Source organism: Lytechinus variegatus, chromosome 11, assembly GCF_018143015.1.
Source record: "Lytechinus variegatus isolate NC3 chromosome 11, Lvar_3.0, whole genome shotgun sequence".
NCBI lineage: Eukaryota > Metazoa > Echinodermata > Echinoidea > Temnopleuroida > Toxopneustidae > Lytechinus > Lytechinus variegatus.
In genome coordinates this window covers 12,817,817-12,837,825 of record NC_054750.1, presented here as the reverse complement: position 1 = coordinate 12,837,825, position 20,009 = coordinate 12,817,817, and the positions used below count along the sequence as shown (strand labels likewise).

The 20,009-nt window shown below is 35.8% G+C and overlaps 1 protein-coding gene across 1 annotated transcript in view; it reads left to right on the top strand.

Annotated features, from left to right (window-relative positions):
- Positions 1-20,009, top strand: part of LOC121424478 (carbohydrate sulfotransferase 15-like) — a 46,079-nt gene that overhangs the window by 19,457 nt on the left and 6,613 nt on the right. The window contains exons 2-6 of the mRNA XM_041620176.1: positions 8,036-8,347; positions 8,918-9,158; positions 10,991-11,137; positions 11,540-11,693; positions 12,245-12,383. Coding sequence (XP_041476110.1) covers positions 8,036-8,347; positions 8,918-9,158; positions 10,991-11,137; positions 11,540-11,693; positions 12,245-12,383 — 993 coding nt within the window. The remainder of the gene's footprint in view (positions 1-8,035; positions 8,348-8,917; positions 9,159-10,990; positions 11,138-11,539; positions 11,694-12,244; positions 12,384-20,009) is intronic.

Genomic DNA, 20,009 nt, shown 5'->3' with positions numbered 1-20,009 from the left:
ATGTCTATAAACTTTGAAAGTTATGACAGCAATCTAATAATTACCTCTAAAATGGCTAAAGTTCAATGGCCTTATAGTATGACATTTGACTTTGGTCATGTGACCTGAAACTCGGACGAAATATTCAAAGATACTTGATTACTCTTATGTCCAGGTTTCATGAATAAAGATCCATAAACTTTCAAAGTTATTATGGTAATTCAACAGATACCCCCATTATGGCCAAAGTTCATTGACCTTTGACCTTAGCCATGTGACCTGAAATTCGCACAGGATGTTCAGTGATACTTGATTACTTTTTTGTCCATGTTTTATGAACTAGACTCTGGTGTGGACATCTTTTTTTATAATTCAATCATACCATTCAGAATGTTCCTGAAGTTAGGCATATCTTTTCGGTGAATAATAAAAATAAAACATAAAGCAATTGTGATAATTGAAATCAATGAGACCAGACATATATAGAGTACAAGCACAGTACCCTGTAAACAAAAAGAGATATTCTGTATCTGCAAGATCTGACTTTCTTGACAAGTTCCAGGGATAAACCTTCCTTAAATCTTTGATTCCTCAAAGAAGCAACCTTTGGCTTTTATGATGGCATGGCAAAGACGTGACATTCTGTTGAGAAGTTTCTTGAGGAAGTCTGGAAATCACCCGATCTGAATCCTATCGAGATGGTTTGGAATGAACTTGACAGAATCGTAAAGGCAAAGCAGCCAACTTCAGCTGAGCATATATTCCAACTTCAGCTGAGCATCTTCCAACTTCAGCCGAGCATCTTCGGGAAATCGCCCAAGAGGACTGGAAGAACGTCTCGCCATTTCCTCAAGATATTACTAAAGCGAATGCCACATGTTTGCCATGCCATCATAAAAGCCAGAGGTGGCTTCAATAGAGGAATCAAATATTCCAGGAAGGTGTATACTTGGAACTTTTCAAGAAAGTCAGATGTTGCAGATACACAAATAGCATTTCTGTCTACAAGGTACTGTGCCTGTGCTCTATGTCCGGTCTCATCTAGGTTTCAATTATCACAATTGTTTTCTCGTTTATTATTTTGTATTCACCGAAAAGATATGCTTAACTTCTCTTTACTTATACGTTTTGCTCTTTTCTAAGCGCTATAAGCATTTAATCAAATTGAAAAGATACTATATGAATCTTTTGTATTATTGTTATTTTTAACTTCAAAAACATTTTGAATGTATGATTGAATTATTAAAGATTATAGAAAACGAAACAAACGAGATATTAATCCTTGAGCGGTAGGTTTTGAAAATATGATAATGCTCAATTATTTCACCACTAAAGACCACAGCACACCTTACGACCCGACTGGTCGGCGACTGACTTGCGACTGAGTTAGGGGAGATGTGACGTCACAGCGCTTGTCAGCTTCAGAGTCGCAGACCAGTCAGAGACAAGTCGCAAGGAAAATCGGAAGGATTTGACATGTCGAATCCTTATGACTGGATCGCAAACTCAATCCAACTTCCAGCCAATCAGACAGCAAGTTGTACGACGCGTATATAATAAACAACGAGCATACGCAGTAGTAAGCGCATTTTCTCAGTTGTTTGTATGGCAAAAAGCGCATGCGTGAGTCGCAGACAGTGTGGTAGTCGGATCGCAAGGTATGCGGTGTCGAGGCTTATAGTTTTGGTGATTGGTGAAAAAATGTTCAGAAAATGGTAAATTTTTCTTTCATATTCTTTTTTACCGCTTATCACTAAACCGACAAGAGTGACAGATAACTCGGCCACTTTAATTGATAATATTTTTAGTAATATAACTCAACAAATTCCCAAAGCCGGTATTATCCTTAGTGACATTACTGATCACTTTCCAGTTTTTGCTAAATTATCTACAAATAAAATTATCATGAAAGAAACATTCAATACTCCATTTCGTAAGATAACTGATGACAACATTAACAATCTAATTAATACTTTAAATACAACAGACTGGTCAACTGTTTTTTAATCCACAGACGTTGATGACGCATATAACTTTTTTATTTCCAAATTAACCTCTTCTCTAGATACTCACGTTCCTTTTACCACTAACAGAAAATCGAATTATAAAAAGGTTCCACTCCACCCTTGGATTACTAAATCACTTTTGAGATCAATCAACCGAAAGAACAACCTTTACTATAAATACATAACTAAACAAAGTAACGAATCTCGCTTTAAATATACTTCATACAAAAACACACTTCTCAATAGCACAAGAATTTAATTCATATTTTTCAAATATTGGTAACAATCTGGCAAGCAAAGTCCCTCAAACTCATAAATCTTTCAACAGTTTTCTTGACAACCCAAATCCAAACTCTATATTTTTTAATCCTACTAACACAAAAGAAATTATTAATATTGTTAATAATCTACAGACCAAGAAAAGCCCAGGTTTCGATGGTATTCCTAATTTCCTACTTAAAAAAATTATTTTAACTATCGTCGATCCTCTGGTCCACCTATTTAGTGTTTCTATGAACACAGGGAAGGTACCTAACCTAATGAAAATAGCCAAAGTCATCCCCCTTTACAAAAAAGGTGATAATCAGCTTGTTTCTAATTACCGTCCTATTTCATTGCTCACTTCGTTATCTAAAATTCTCGAAAAACTTATACATACTCGTACAACTACGTTCTTTAATAAATACAATACTTTTTCGAACTCGCAATTTGGTTTCCGCGAAAATCATAGCACCTCGCATGCAATTTTGACTTTTATTAATAAAATTACTTCTTCCATAGATAAAGGTTGTCATACTGTTGGTATTTTCCTGGACTTCTCCAAGGCCTTCGATACCATTAACCACGAAATACTTCTTCATAAACTTTCTTTTTATGGTATCAGGGGGAAGGCCTTGGAGTGGTTCAAGAGCTACCTAACAGACAGGTCTCAATTTGTGTCAGTCAACAACGTTGTTTCTTCTACTCTTCCCATTACATGTGGAGTAGCACAGGGTAGTTTATTAGGTCCTCTTCTTTTTATTACATATATTAATGACATTAAAAAAAGTTCTAATTTACTAACATTTGTATTGTTTGCTGACGATTCGAACATTTTCTTTTCTCATGATAACCTAAACCAACTTGTAAGAATTGTAAACTCAGAACTTATACATGTCACTGACTGGACTAAAGCGAATAAACTATCACTTAACTTACAAAAGACGAATTTTATGCTTTTTAGTAACAGAATAAATACAATACCTGATAACATAATTTTTGATAACACTGTTCTTGAAAATGTTTCAGAGACCAGATTTTTGGGGGTTACTATTGATAATAAGCTATCATGGAAACCACACATCAATAATATTTGCAAAACAATTTCAAGAAACATCAGAATTATCAACAAACTCAAATATTTTCTCCCATCTCACACTTTACTTACACTGTATCATACATTAATATTACCATACATTAATTATGGCATTTTGGCATGGGGTTGTGCGACCCAAACACAATTACAAAGAATACTGTTGCTGCAGAAGAAGGCTCTTAGAATAATTTTTCAAACCCAATTCAGATCACACACAGATATACTATTCTTCCAAAATAATATTCTTAAAGTGAGCGATTTATATCTTTTTCAACTCGCCCAATTTATGTATAAACTAAACAAAGATGATCTCAAAACAATTTTTTCAAATATGTTCTGTAAAAACTCCTCTACACGATTACCCAACCAGACAACGTAGCTGTTATCACCTTCCCCCTATCCGTACTATATTAGCGAAAAACTCTTTTATCTTTTTTGGACCTGTGTCCTGGAATTCACTGCCCAACGACTTTAAAGAATCTACAAAACTTAATATTTTCAAACGCAAACTTAAAAAAATGCTCATTTGTCAATACTCCACACCAACAAGTCAAGCTAACACATAACCTAAAACTACATAATAACTTAACCTTTAAAATTTGTCAAACATTACTTATAAAAACAACACTACAACATGATACAATACATTACGACCTGTGCACCTGCCATGTTTCCTCTTTTCATTTGCACTTTTTATTTGCACCTCCCTTATCTCCCTCTTTCTTTCCTTTGCCACTTTACCCTCCCTATTATAATTTTGTAAGTCCTTTTTTGTGTGTTACCACTGTAATTATTATTATTTGAACTACTTTCTCTTATTTTTTGTCGCTTATTCGTTTTATTTTGACATTTTGTGGATAACTTGTTTTAAGTTTGTCTTCTGCGTCCGTCTCGATTTTTGTATATAGTTGTATATATAGTTTGTTTATAATTAGCATTGAAACTAAGTTTAGGGGCTTGCCTTCTTTACAAGCTTTTGCTTTTCTTGGCAAGTCCCTCCGTTCATTTCTTGTTTCTTTTCATTGATAAAATTACTGCAACTAATTGTAGTTTTGTTTAATTTATATTCAACATTTGTTACGAAATGTCATTGATTTGTCTGTAATATCTATTATATTGAATATGTATTGCTACTTTGATTGTATTTTGAAAAAAAAAATTGTTGAACGGAAATAAATCTAAATCTAAATCTATAGCAACGGTTGCTAGGTAACACATTTACCTTAGTAACAGCTTTATTGGGAATAAGTAACATTTTCATGAACGATATGTCGCATGAATATTAATCTAAAGCATGATCCTTTGTATCAAAACAGTTTTAATCCATTTATTCATAGCAACGGCTGCCAAGGGACCATTTTCCATAGCAATAATTTTTTTATCATTGTTCAGATGAGTATGACCAATATGATTTACTCAGAATAGCTCAGAAATTAAATTTGGCCCATAGGTTCCTCATTATGATGAATTTATTTCCTTAGGTAGACCTAATAAGCACCACAGCAACGGTTGCTAGGTAACATTTTCCACTGTAACCCATTCTTATAGGGTTTTTTTTTCTTCATGATCATAATTTATATGAACCATATCTTTTCTATTAAAGCATTATACATTAATCACAACGACCCAAGAACAATTATACCATGTACACACGCCCATGCGAATTACTAGATGATATAAGTAGCATGCTTTCTGTAGCAACCAATGGTTAAAGGTTAGATTCTAATAGATGCTTACAAAACGTAAAATCTTGCACAAATTAAACTACCTCATGATATGGCTCATATTTCCAAAGACGATGTCTATGGGTTTCATACTAAAAAAAAACATATTTTTTTCCATTTGGAAACCATAATTATTATGGATTAACATAAACACATGTAAGAGATCGACCATCGATTTAAATTATTTGGTGTCTTTCATAGCAAAGGGTACTTTGTTAATGTCTGTTATTACTATTCAATTTCGTTACACATTTATCATTGAATGATAATAGACCTCATGTTTACTTATCTGAGTGATTTACAAAGGAGGTAGAATTGATTGAATTTGTATCATCGAGAATTCAAAGTCTAGAAACCGTGGACATTTTTTAAATTTGTGGCTATGTATTTGCCCTATGAATCTCCTTTAAGACCCAGTATAACACCTGAAAATGCACTTGGAAAGAATTCCACAAAACCGACATTTAACAAGAGAAGAACAGTTGGAAGAACAGCCAAAAGAGCTCACCAGGAGGTCATGGGTGCTTACAAGTTGAATATCTCTAATCTTGGAGCGATGAAAAAGTGACCACCAAGAATTGATTGAGTCAACGAAGTTAGAAATTATTTCAAACACCAAACTCCCGCCAGAGAGTAATTTTCAAATGAGTGCTTGGATACCACTATGGTGTTTGAAATAATCTCTAGCTAACAGTAGTCGTTCTCTTGAAAGCCAACACACTCTGCCTTGGTTTATCCCCTCCCTTTCGAAGCCTGCAATGAAGCTTTCCATACCGTTTCCGGACCTAATGCAATGTGCAGGAGTTGATTTTATTTGTCCGTTTTGTTTCTAGGTGTTTTGACCCGGATCATTCCGTCAGCTCTAGGATTTATCATCACGTGAAAGATCTCCTGTAAGAGTTGATTTGGACCGACCATCTGTTTCCAGGCTTGTTGGCCTGGATCCTGCTGCTCCGGGATATATCATGACTTGAAAGCTCTCGCAGATGTTGATTTTGACCAGTCAGTTCCGATTGCAGGTGTTTGGCTGGGATCCTGCAGCTTCATTTATCATTACTTGAAAGATCTTGCAGGATGTAGTATATGCGCAGCTGACTTTTTCACCTACGTATGTGACGCACTTGTGATATTTGGGGCCCATTGCAGAAAGAGTTGCGATCAAACGCAACTCAAAAAATCTTGCGCAACTTGATTTTCAGCCAATAAAGCACCCATGATCGGGACTGGCGTTTAAATATTTCTGCAACAAGCCCAAGGTTGGCTGGACGTGATCCATACTTGGCCACAAAACCCTGACACAGAACAGTAGCATTAAGTTCTGATATGCTTCTTTTTCAAATTTTCAAATTTCATGCTTTTACCAGAATCTGAACAATTCTTGCTATTTTTTGCACCGATCATTTAGACTATTATTATTTCAGGAGTTTAGTGTATATGTGTATATATATAGCGGAAGAAATTTTCCAAAAGCCTCGTAACACTGGCGGTCATTCATATCTAAGTCCGATACCTGTGGTGAGGGTCAATATAGAGGAAAAAATGACTACGAAGTGGTCGTTGCTCCTTGCTTCTCCATTTAATCAAGCTATCGATCAATGCATGATCTTCCTTAGGACTATAAATATATAAACAAAGTACAAATACAATACAATAATATAATAATACAATATGATGGCCTCTAAAATAATCTAAACATGCTTCACGGTTACTTATAATTATTAATTATTTTACACTATATAAACAAGAGAACATAATATATGATATAAAAAGACTTATTTTGACAATTGCCAGATAAAGATATATATTTATAGAAAGAGATATTAATTTTATGTAATTATGTTACTACAATTGTCATATATATATATATATATATATATATATATATATATATATATATATATATATATATATATATATATACAGAGATTTATTATAAATGTATACACGTGTGGGAGTCAACATATCTGAGGAATTATAAACAAGAGAACATAAAAAGGACTTATTTTGACAAATGCCAGATAAAGATATATATTTATAGAAAGAGATATTTATGTAATCATATATAGATTTGTTATAAATGTATACATGTATAGGTGCCAACATATCTAAGGAAATGCAGACAGAAAACATGTTATATGATAAGAGACTTATTTTAACAATTGCCGTATCATTGTTTATATACAGAGAGAAATATTTATAGAGATTTATAATAAAAGATTGTATGTGTATAGGAGTCAACATATCTAACAATAGAACATATTATAACAGAGCAAGTGATAGTCCTGAGGAAGATCATGCATTGATCGAAAGCTTGATTAAATGGAGAAGCAAGGAGCAACGACCACTTCGTAGTCATTTTTTCCTCTGTCTCTCTCTCTTTTTCTCTCTCTCTCTCTCTCTATATATATAATATATATACATATGTGTAAAGTTATACATGTACAACAGCTTTTGGCAACTCTTTTTTATTTAAATATTGTAAGAAATGGATGAAGAGAACAATGGTAGGGATATAATTGGTATAGTGTCGAAAATCTGTCTATCTGACGGTCAATCGGATCGGGCTCGCCCTAGCTACTAACCGTCTCTGTGGTCTAGTGGTTAAGGCACCGGCGTTCAAAGCTGGGGGCCCGGGTTCGATTCCCGGCAGAGACATTTTTTCGGCATCACCAATTTTTCCAAAGGGTAGATAGCTCTGGGGAACCTTGATTTAAGCTACGCCTACCATTGTTCTCTTCATCCATTTCTTATAATATATATACATATATATATATATATATATATATTATATATTATATACAAATGTCAGAAATATGAAATCGCATTTATTATTGATGTCATGTTCTCTTTTTTGCGGGTTATGATACTGAGCCTTATATCTGTACAGTGATCACATTTATACGTGCGTTCTCTATCATTAAGATCATTTAATACTATTATCATTATCACCATCACGTGCTTTTAATTTCCAGATACTGAAATGGGCAATAGTTGCAATCATAATATGCGAATTGATTGTACTAGATAATCGGGAATATCTGGCGGCTACATTCTTTAACACGATTTCTAGGATAACAATCACACCGCTTCCTAAATCAAGTTACATCAATACAACTACCCGAAGAATACTGGAGGTGAATTACACTATTCGATATGGAAAAGCTGAACATTCAAACCATTCATCCCTTTATTTCTTCTCGGATGAGGGAAAGTGTCAAGGACTTTCCTGTAAATGGTCTACAATGCCTGGTGCCACTAGAGAACTTGTCAAGTGGGCTCCTGAGGTAAGCTGATCCTCATAGCCCCTTCAACGTCTCATAGAAATTAAAACTTTATGCATGCCAAATCTATTAACTGAACAATCCACTTTTTCTTTCATTTGTGAAGAAAATTGACAATTTATTGAATTTCTGACAAGGACTATTATTAAATTGAATAATTCTGACATGTCTGATGTTTAACCCTTTTACAATAATTTAGCATAAAGTATGATAAAATTACATTAAGGAGGCGTATGTACGTGGTGAATACTAAAGGTCCGCTAAACAGACCATTGGGGCACACTATTTCCGGCTTGTGTGGCTTGCCTTTGGCCCGTTGCAGAAAGTTTCTCAATCAAATGCAATAAAAAAAAAATAACTCGATCTTACACTAGCTGTATAGACCATCGATCTGAAAGAATGGTTACTTTGTTTTTTTACGGGCAGCGGGTGGATGACACTCCTTTTTTATTAATCTTACCCTCTCCTTCGTCCAAAATACTGTTTATGCTATATTTTACATATGCTATTTTTTGGTTGAAAATATGAAATAGTTCTAATTCTAATGCACTTATCATTGTGATATCAAAACAGATATTTGAGAAAGTACCCCTGGACTTCCTTGGAAACTTCAAAAATCCATGTTGGCTACGGAACAAGACGGAACTCAACTGTCTTCCCTACTTCTACGTGATAGGGACAAGTAAGTGCGGTACGACAGATATATGGGAGAAGATCTTGTCTCATCCTGATGTCATTAATGTCCCAAAAGAACCACATTGGTGGGGACCCCGTCGCCTTGGATTTACTGGAACACCATGTCATGGAAAAGAGGGTGGGTAGAATGTTCCTTTTGAATTCAAGTAGCACGATCAAATCGTAATAATCATACTCCAATTTGTATTAATATAACGTTTGCTAATGTACAGTGAACTGAACATGCACTTTCTTATCGCTCGTTTAATTTCTTCATTGAATTTCAAATCCGCGTTTAAATAAAATGAGTGATCTTGTGCCAATGTATTTCAGTGCAAGCAAGTCAGTAATTCCTAGTGCCTTTGCTTTCTACCCATACGCATTTAAAGCCATTAGCATTACGAATTAAAACATTATTTGTTTTATAAAACTAATTGGCAGTATGAATTTGTTGTGGGTGTTTGTTAGGGCCCCTCCAAGACTCCTTGGATCACAAAGATACTCATTGTAAAAACAAAATGGCTGCGAGATTTCTCTTTGATCGAAAGCGTATTCATAATTCTCCCGCCTAAAATACTTTCTTTCCATTTATAATACCTTGTTTCTCCCACATATTTCATATTGTACCATTATCTGGGCTTGTTGTCCATAATATCTATCTGATAGAGTATTCAAATTGCAGAAAAGAGCGGTTCGCCTTATTTCCGATTCTTCATATCATTCCAACCATTATTTCAGAAACTACTATTAACTGTGTATGATATCATGAATCTAAAAATCGAAATTTTCAAGTATAAATGCAAACATCGTCTACACCCTCCTCATTTTTCTGATTTATTTCCCCTTAATCTAGATTTCCATTCTTATGAAACCCGTTCTGCCAATGACTTTCATTTTCCAAAGGTTCGAACATCATATGCTAAATCTACTCTTTTTTTCACTGGCCCTAAACTGTGGAGTTCCTTACCAAAAGAAATTAAAAACTCAGTATCACTCCATTCCTTTAAAAGTAATTTCAAAAAGTACCTGATTCATACAATTTTAACAAAAAAACAGTAGAGCTTAAAAACCAAACCTATCTTTTCCTTTTTTGTATTGTTTATGTCATTACTTAAGTTATCATTCTAAATTCTATTTCCCATTCGTAACGCTATTTAATTTTTTTATGTATGTGTTGATTTTTCTTAACTATTTTTTTGAAAGTTATAAATGAGAGCCATATTCACATGTTATATATTGTTAAGAAATGTCTATTTTGATAGCACTTATCTGTTTATTTTATGTTGGGTGCCTGATTTTAAGACTTATTTTGTCTTCTTTGGCTCCCCCACAGTAAAATGTACATTTCTTTGTGTTATACTTTTGATCAACTCGGTTAATTTTCCTTTTTAAATTATGTTTGTTTCCTATTCTGTACATATTTGTAATGTTTTTTTTATATTATTGTGGAAATAAATGATTTGATTTGATTCGCGTTCAGTTTCAAAAATGCATGGTCGGAACTTAAAGTTGCGTAGAATTAAAACATTAGCACGTGACGTCCATACACACACGTCATTGGTCACCCCTTGTGCCCGTTTATTGATGTGAATCATGATATTTGCAAAACACAACTTATGTTTACATTATTGTCTTTTTTTTATTCGTTCGGCTCCACATTCTAGAGCAGATTCCACAAGTTTGGTATTATATTAACCTATTCTTTTTCTATCTTTCACATCTTAATTCATGCAAAGGAAATTGAAAAACAGATTTGTTTTGAAATTTCATTTTTAGTTAGATATGAAAAAAATGATCATACTACTTGAAAATTGGGCCCCCTATTTATGGACATAATAGCCTGCATACCTTTAAATTCGATGGTATGCAGCAAAATGGTTTCACCATCATACCCAATCATGAACGCTATTCTAGCTAGTATTATATTTATCACAGTTATCATATTGATCAGTTATTTCGTTTCTATTGCAGTATTGGCCATACGAAAGCTCACAGGAGGAGAGGATGACAGCTCTTTTGAATGGTATCTTAATCTATACAAATCTTTAGGAGTTCCGAAAATAATAAGCAATAATGTCACAGCGGCAACGGGGATTCCTTACTATCCTAAAGTTTTTGGTAAGTGGCTAGTAATGTCCGTGTTAAATCAGTATATTTGCTTACGGTTGGGGGACGGTGTATATAAAGGCCCAATCATAAGTAGGAAACCTGAGGCCTCACCTTTGGTCAGAATTTAGAAGTGTTGCCGATGAGTGTTAAAAAAAACATGGCAGTGCACTTCCTCCTCAGAGAGAGAAAGAAATATGAACCTCACATTTTTTTTTCTCGCATTCTAAATTGCATAGATTTCAATCATCCGAGCTTTATTAATAAAACGTTAGAATTAGGATTCAAGGACAATTCAGTATTCAATAGCGTCCTAACCGCAATCGATCAGGATCTTTTTGAAATCTATATATGCAAAAATGTCTTTGTTATTTTTTTCGTTTTTCGTTTTCTGTCTTTCCTATATAAATTTAGGCGATGCCTCGATATCTACTAGCTACACCATTGGGTTGGATTGGACTAAGACTTTCCCAAACGCTTCGGAGCCCGTGTATACCAATGCACAACTTCTCCGAGCAGTACAGCCTAATGCAAAAATCATCCTTATGGTTAGAGATCCAACAGTAAGGTAATTTTTTAGTGGCCCATATTGTGATCTTCGCTTTAATTTGGGTTTTACTCAAAATAAAAAAGGATTTTAGTCCATAATTTTATGGAATACTTGGTCTCATCTTCCGAATTCTTTATATTAATGAAAATGATAACATACCAAAGAATCAGGAAAATCAGGAAAAAGGTTTTTGTTTTCTTTCCGAAAGCGTAGCAATATTATTCTCATTGATCAATCACAAGTTTCACTGTAAAAAATTACATTTGTGGGAAAACTTTTAATGCAAGAAAGTGATCTGAAATGTTATCAAGGGGCATGCAGAACAGATGAAATAAATCCTGAATCTGAAAGCATTTGAAACAAAAATTAAAAGAAACATAATATTCGCTAAGTGTGCATGTGCTTTAAAAATATTGTTATATAATTCAACAGGCGATCATTTCCCATTCTTTCTTTAAACATACATTATATGTTAACACGTGTTTAAATAGTTAATTTGAATAGAATGAGTCACATGTATGACGCGAAATGTCTAGTTCTCATTATTTTTTTCTGCCATTAAATTTCAGGGCAATCTCATATTATTGGTATAGCTTCGGAAATGGAAATCCGAAAAGTTTCCACGACATCACGGTCAAACAAATTGGATGTTTAAGAGACTGTCTTCAGAAACATAATATTCGCTACTGTGCATATGCGGCAGGTTGTGTAAGTGTGTAATTTTTTTTTATTTGATGGTTAGAGATGTTTTGTGTTTACCGTCGATAATTTAATGAATAATTTACTGAATAGAAATTTACTATATTTCGCAAACTTTACTTATGTTGTCCTTTCCCCGATCTTTGACCGTATAGGCCTTTGACAACATTATATTCTGTCCGGACTGCATTCACGAATAATTGGTGCGCTGTCCCTTCTACTCTACCTCCGGGGGAGGGCACTCATTATGTATATAATGTATATGTGCCGCCGAAGGGACCCCCCATTTTACACTCAAATTTCCGTTACAATGCATAGCCATTTTTGTTTTATTTAGGAAGAAGAACAAAGAAAGCCGCTTCAAAGCATAGTATTTTCTTCTTATCGAGAAAAAAAGAAGAAGAAATCCGCTCCAAAGCTTCGCATATTTTCCGTTACGCCGTTCTGACAACGCTCGGGCGGTGTGAACCCCTGCTATAGATCATGCTTCAGAGATTTGTTAACTCCATATGCACCCTTTGCTAATGCTTGAACCCTTTTCTTGCCTTCAAAAATATAGCGGTTTAACAATAGCGATAACAATAGGCCTTAAAGGCCTGGTCACACCGCCCGAGCGTTGTTGAAGCGGTCGTGGAGCGGAGAGAAAAAAATCATCACCGCTCGCTCCAGTTCACCATTTTCTATTTCGATTGTTTTTATTTTGTTTTCGATTTTCCCCCAATTTTGAGAGCAAAATTCGACCCTCTTTCCCTATCGCTCCACGACCGCTCCAACAACGCTCGGGCGGTGTGACCAGCCTTTAAGGCCTATTGTTATCGCTATTGTTATACCGCTATATTTGGTAAGCGATGAATTCCAATTACCGGAGTTAGAAATAATATTCATTATGAATGACGTATTCTGTTGAATCCCGGGGTGTTGAATTTCGGGAATTGAAGAGTCATAGCAGTGTCATAGCGCGCGTAATTTGATAGCGTTGTAGAGACGTACAAACTATTATGTGGTGCCAAAGAGAACTCGTTTGGAGAACGGTGTAGAGAACTTATAGAATATAGTGGGGTATGGTGTGTCATCCCGTAGGACTAGCGTGCCAAAATTGATTTTTTTTGTTGTTTTGGCTTCAATAGGGTCCCCTTAGACCAAAAACGATGGGGTTCAAATTTTCAGACCCCCTCCTTCCCTTTGTGGGGGGTCCTTTTTGGCGCCATATTGGCCTGTACAAAGCCCAATAGGATAATCCATTGTTTTCAACCTTATTTCTCACTTTTCCTCGCCAATTTTATATTTAAATTGTCTGAGGTGTACAAGAATTAATATTTGATGATGTTATGATGTCAATATATTTTCACTTTTACCATACGGGGGGGTGGATTTTGCGAAAAATGTCCCAAAATTGTAAAATATTACCCCAAAAATATAATTTTCCCCCTTTTTGGCACTAGAATTAGGACAAAAAGATTACAAAATAAAGTTTATATGTCTTGTTGTACAGTCCAATAACAGAGGAATACATCACATGTAATTTCTATGATTATTCTTGGTAAATTAATGTAAAAGTCACCCCCATTTCAGGATTCTATGCAGTGAAAACCTAACTACAACACTAGAGGGTGCCATAACTTATCATGATGATATTAGTGTGGTACGGTATATCATGACACAGCTCCTGCAGGATTTTTGTGCCAAAATTGTTTTTTTTTTATTATTCACTTGGGTCCAATCTATCAGGAAATGATAGGGTTCTAATTTTCCATACCCTCACCCACTGCCTGAGGGGGTCACCTATATCAAGACCCACTAAAATCAGGAGTATTAGTAATTTTGCGCCCGGTTAAAAAATGAATTGTGTTATGGTATTTTATCATCCCTAGACAGTTAGAATGCCTATCTGAAGGTTTCAAGTTAGACGAACATCCTACCAACCATATCCCCTACTCCCCCCCCCCCCACTGACTGGCATACAACTTTCACCATTCGGCCACTCGTTCTAGAGTACAATTTACGATTAAAGGACTTCAATTCGAATTGTCAATAATACTTCTCGGCTAATTACCAATTACTGACAGACAGAAAGAAACACATAAAATATATTTTTAGCCCCCGACACACACGCACACATGCAAATAATCATTATTGAAATAACATGTGGTGTTTAGAGAACTTCCGAACTTACATTGTTTTTCAACAGTTTTTAGTACTAATTGATCTCAGGAATAATGTACTAAAAATCTACCAAAATCTGCATCAGGGAAAGTGGTTATTTTCAAGATAGTATCCAAGATGGCCACCATTCATTTAAAATTAATGAATACGACTCACTCATTATCCACCCTAGAATCCTAATGAGTTTCATACTCCATGGTCTAGGAGTTAAAATAATTTGTTGACACAGGATAGAGTGTATTATGACCCCAGGATACCTAGCTGGAAAATATAAGATGGCATCAAAAAAGGCTACCGTGTGCTAAAAATCCGCAATTTGGTTTTGATTCAATGGTTTTTAGGGTGAAGTAGTAAATTGGAAAAAGTTACAAGGACAGTGAGTGGTCTGGTGGGTCCAAAAATCCATGATGGCTTCAAAAAAATTATTCTGAAATAGCTGCTAAACTTAAAGCAGACATTTCTGATTTCATATCGTCCATGGAAATGTGATTTCGATGTTTAATTTTAAACCACTGGTTTGGGTCAAGTAATATATAAAGATAAGTTACAAGGACAGTCAGTGGTCTGGTATGTCCAAAAATCAAAGATGAATTCATTAAAATGGCTGCTGATACTTAAAGCGGACATAGTTCATCTCATATCGGCCTGGGAGATATCAGGTGGGTGCATGTTTCATAAAGCTGTTCGTAAGATTAGAACGACTTTAAGAACGACTGGTGATCCTTTCTTTTGGTAAATGGTATGAACCAGAGGCGATGGTTTACCGCGTAAGAAAGGATAACCAGTCGTTCTTAAAGTCACTCTTAACTTACGAACAGCTTCATGAAACGGCCCCCAGTTTGGTGTCTAATCCAATGGTTTCAAGGGTCAAATCAGACATTTGGATAAGTAAATAAGGGCTGTCAGTGGTCTGGTATGTCAAGAAATGCGATATGGCCTCCAAAATGCAGGGTCTAAATTGACTGTGGTTCTTAAAAGTAGACATAGTTCATTAGAAATGCACATTTTGGATTTGATTTTGGTGTCTACACTAGAGTTTAAGGGATCAAGTATTGTTTCAAGTTGAAAGAACAGTCAGATGTCAAGTTTATCAAAAATCCAAGATTGCTTAAATGACTGCTATTACATGTATTTAAAAGTGGATATAGAACATTAAACATACACCTGGTGTTTATTATTATTTTGGTGTCTACACTAGTATTTCAAGAGTTGAAATTAAAAATATTTATTAAGGACTGGCTACAATGACTATGCAGTTATCCATTTTGCCTTAAATCCAAGTTGGCTTTAAAAAATGGGTTCCAAAATGACTATTGTTACTTAAAAGTGGAGAAATTATTCAAACAATACAAACCTGTGAAAAATATGAAATGTGTACACTTAAATGTATGGGATGAGTATTCATATTGATTCATGAGTTTGTAATAGCACCCATTTGATGATTTTTAAATTTACCATGGATTTTAGACAAAATGGAAAACTAAATATCCTTGTTATTTGTTAAATGTATTATCTGACCCTTTATACCACCATGTAGACATCCAAATTATTCCTCACATATTAATATTGTATGAACTCTGACCATTATTAATGAGTTATAGGAATCATTTTAGATGCCATTTTGAAAACTTTCTTGGATTTTTAGGCAAAATGGACAAGTGCATATCTTTGTAACTAGTCGAAAGTATCACTATAATCATGAAACTATTGAGTGGACACCAAAATCATATGTCCTTGGTGAATTTTAAATGAACTATGTCCATTTTTAAGTAACGTCATTCACTTTAGACTCAGATTTCTTCACGCCATCTTGGATTTAACGACATATACCAATGACTGTCCTTGTTATGATAATATTACTAATATAGGTATATTTACCTAGGGAAGCCACTTCAGTACTAAAAACTGTTCTCCCAGCGGGCCTTGCCATTATTATTACCCCTGCCTTAGATGGGCTGCCTAAGCGCTCTAGCATTCAAGGAATTTCTTCGCGCATTCAGGGAATTTCTTCCTACCGGGTACCCATTTACCTCACCTGGGTTGAGTGCAGCACAATGTTGATGAATTTCTTGCAGAATGAAACTATGCCATGGCTGGGATTCGAACCCACGACCCTTTCAAAGTCAAAAGACCAATCCACTAGGCCATAACACTCGAACGGTTGTAACTAATTTTCAGACATTAAAAATCATGGTTTTAGACATCAAACTATATTCTTGATGGATATTACATGTCCACTTGTAAATAACAGTGGCTATTTTATATTCTATTGTTCAACATACTCGACCAACGACTCTGCTTGTAACTTATTCTAACATGTCTAATGTATTATTAGGCTCACTTTTCCATGGTAGTCACACACATTCATATTCCCGGATATTGAACAAACTGTATTGGTTTAAACCCCATTTTTGGAAGCCATCTTGGATTTTTTAACATACCGGACCACCGACTGTCCCGGTATGTTGAGTCCAAGATGGCCTCCAAAGGTTAAATAAATAAAAAAAGGAAACGGTATTCTTGTCCCAATTTTGATCGTTGAAACCATGGTCTAGACACCAATTCCATCTATCTCAGGTATATAAAATGTGCTATGTCCATTTAAAGTATCAACAGCCATTTTAAACTCCATTTTTGGAAGTCATCTTGGATTTCTGGGTCCTTGCAACTTTTCCCGATATACTTCTTGAGCCTTAAAAATCTTTGAATAGAAACCAAATAAAGGTCATTTAACAAAAAAAAAGAATCCAGGATTTTTTTATTTTAGCCTAAGGCAGCTATCCCCCCGGGGGGTAGAATCAAACAAATTAGGTGCCCATACTATGAATCGGCATTGGAAATAATTGCTCTTGAAATGTGTCAGCTTTCAAATTTATTGATAAAATTACAGTGCCTAGAATTTGATTTTTTTAGGGAAGTGCTTATCATAAGTTATGGCGCCCTCTAGTGTTGTAGTAAGGTTTTCACTGCATAAAATCCTGAAATGGGGATGATTTTTACATCAATTGACCAAAAATAATGATATATATTACAGGTGATATATTCCTCTGTTGTTGGATTGTATAAAAAGACATATTCATTTCATTTTGCAATCCTTTTGTCCTAATTTTAGTGCCAAAAAAGGGAAAAATAATATTTTGGGGGCAATATTTTACAATTTTGGGGCCTTTTTCGTAAAGTCCGCCCCCATATGGTAAAATTTAAAAAACATTGACATCACAACATCATCAAATATTCATTCTCATACACCTCAGACAACTTAAAAATATAATTGGTGAAGAAAAGTGAGAAATAAGGTTGAAAACAATGGATTATCCTATTGGGCTTTGTACAGGCCAATATGGCGCCAAAAATGACCCCCCACAAAGGGAAGGAGGGGTCTGAAAATTTGAACCCCATCGTTTTTGGCCTAAGGGGACCCTATTGAAGCCAAAACAACCAAAAATCCATTTTGGCACGCTAGTCCTACGGGAGCTGTATCAGTGACATACCGTACCACACTATTATGTTGGTTACCAGACTTATTTTAATTTGTCTTCTCGATCTCGGTAGGTAGGTAAAATATTTTAATCTCGGTATACCCTTGAGCTGAGGGTCAAGTTTGAGAGATAGGCCTAAATAGCAGCTAGACCTACTTAGTAGGCTACTGAGCCAGAACTAGTCTTAGCCTTAGCAGAGTCTGAGCTGAGGTCAGGCGCGGATCCAGGAGGGGGCCGAGCCGGCCCCGGCCCCCCCCCCCCATTTTTTGACAACCTGCAGAAAAAAGTTTACTCTTTACCTTGATAGAAACTACGAAAAACAGAAAGAAAAGTAAGAAAGAGGTATTTTACCCATGATGTGTAATTTACAGCCTCGTAACGACCGGCCCGACCCCCCGGGGGGGGGGGGGCACTCAGTATATAATGCATAGTGGGTATGTGCCGCGGAGGGGACCCCCATTTTTACACTCAAATTTCCGTTCCGAGGCATAGCATTTTTGTTTTGTTGAGAAAAAGAACAAAGAAAGCCGCTCCAAGGCATACCATTTTCTTCTTATCGAGAAAAAGAAGAGAGAAATCCGCTCCAAAGCTTCGCATATTTTTCGTTACGCCGCTCCGATCGCATCGATCTGCTACAATGAGCTGCGATTTTGGTGAAAAGCGGCCGCAGAGCTCAGCCGGCGGAGGCCGCGCTAGCTGTATCATGCATGCATGACCGTTCCATAGGGATGCATACGCACTCACACGCTGGCGATCCGTTCCAAGGACCCCCGTTTTCACAAACATTTGTCGTTCCGAAGCCCGTTCCGAGGACCCTCCTTTTTACAATAAGCTCGCTCCAAGGCCCCCGTTTTTTGTCTCGCCCGCGGCACACCCCCACCACTTTTTTGGTCGAGTGCCCCCCCCCCCGGGGGCCCGACCCCGAAAGGAAACCAAAAAAAGGTGAGGGGAAGAATTGGAAAATAGACTTTATATAAAAAATTTCGCTCGCGCTTCGCGCTCGCATTGCCTGTATAATGAATCCCATTCAAGAGGGTTAAATGACACTAATATATAACCAGTATATATACAATATATCCAGTTCTGATATCAATTTGCATACAATTCTCTAGCACATCAAGCATTTATTATTTTGTTTGATTTACACAAATTGTTTAATGTGTATCAAAATGTTCGGCTCGCGCTGCGCGCTCGCATGCGCTCGCATTGTTTAATTTGTGAGATACCTATGCTCTTTGGAAATTCTTACCAAAATTTGTCAAAATGCTCCTTTATAATGTCAGTATATCAAAAAATTAAGCTCATGCTTCGCGCTCGCATTTAATTGTTTGAGACGCACAGCTTGTTTATTTAAATAAAAACGCGCTTAGACTGTTCATTTTTTTCAGGTCGGAATATCAGAAATTTTGAGCTCGCGCTTCGCACTCTCATTATTTATTTGGTGATACTTGTATCCTCTTCAATAATCACTAAAAACAGTCCTAATTGAGTCACTTTTCACGTTACTATATGATAAAATTTCGGCTCGCGCTTCGCGCTCGCATTGTTTAGTTGGATACTTATCTTTGTTCATGATTATAAAGAATGCTCCGAATCTTTAGTTCTAAGGACATAAAATATCAAAGATTTTTAGCTCGCGCTTCGCGCTCGCATTATATATTAAGACCACATGAGATACCTAATATTGTTTATAGCAATAAAAACTAACATATACTTAAAACTTCAGTCTTTAGTTAGGATTACCCCGTGAAAAACTAACAAAAAAGCCAGATTGTAGCGGCCAATCGAGAAATATGTTGGTCAAAATATTTTTCGGCCCCCCTATTGGCGAAAGCTGGATCCGCCCCTGGAGGTAGCTCACTAGAATACCGTCTAGGTAGCTACCTCAGCTCAGGCACTGATACCTAAGGCTAAGACTAGTTCTGGCTCAGTAGCCTACTAAGTAGGTCTAGCTAGCCAGCTAAGTCTAGCTGCTATTTAGGCTTATCTCTCA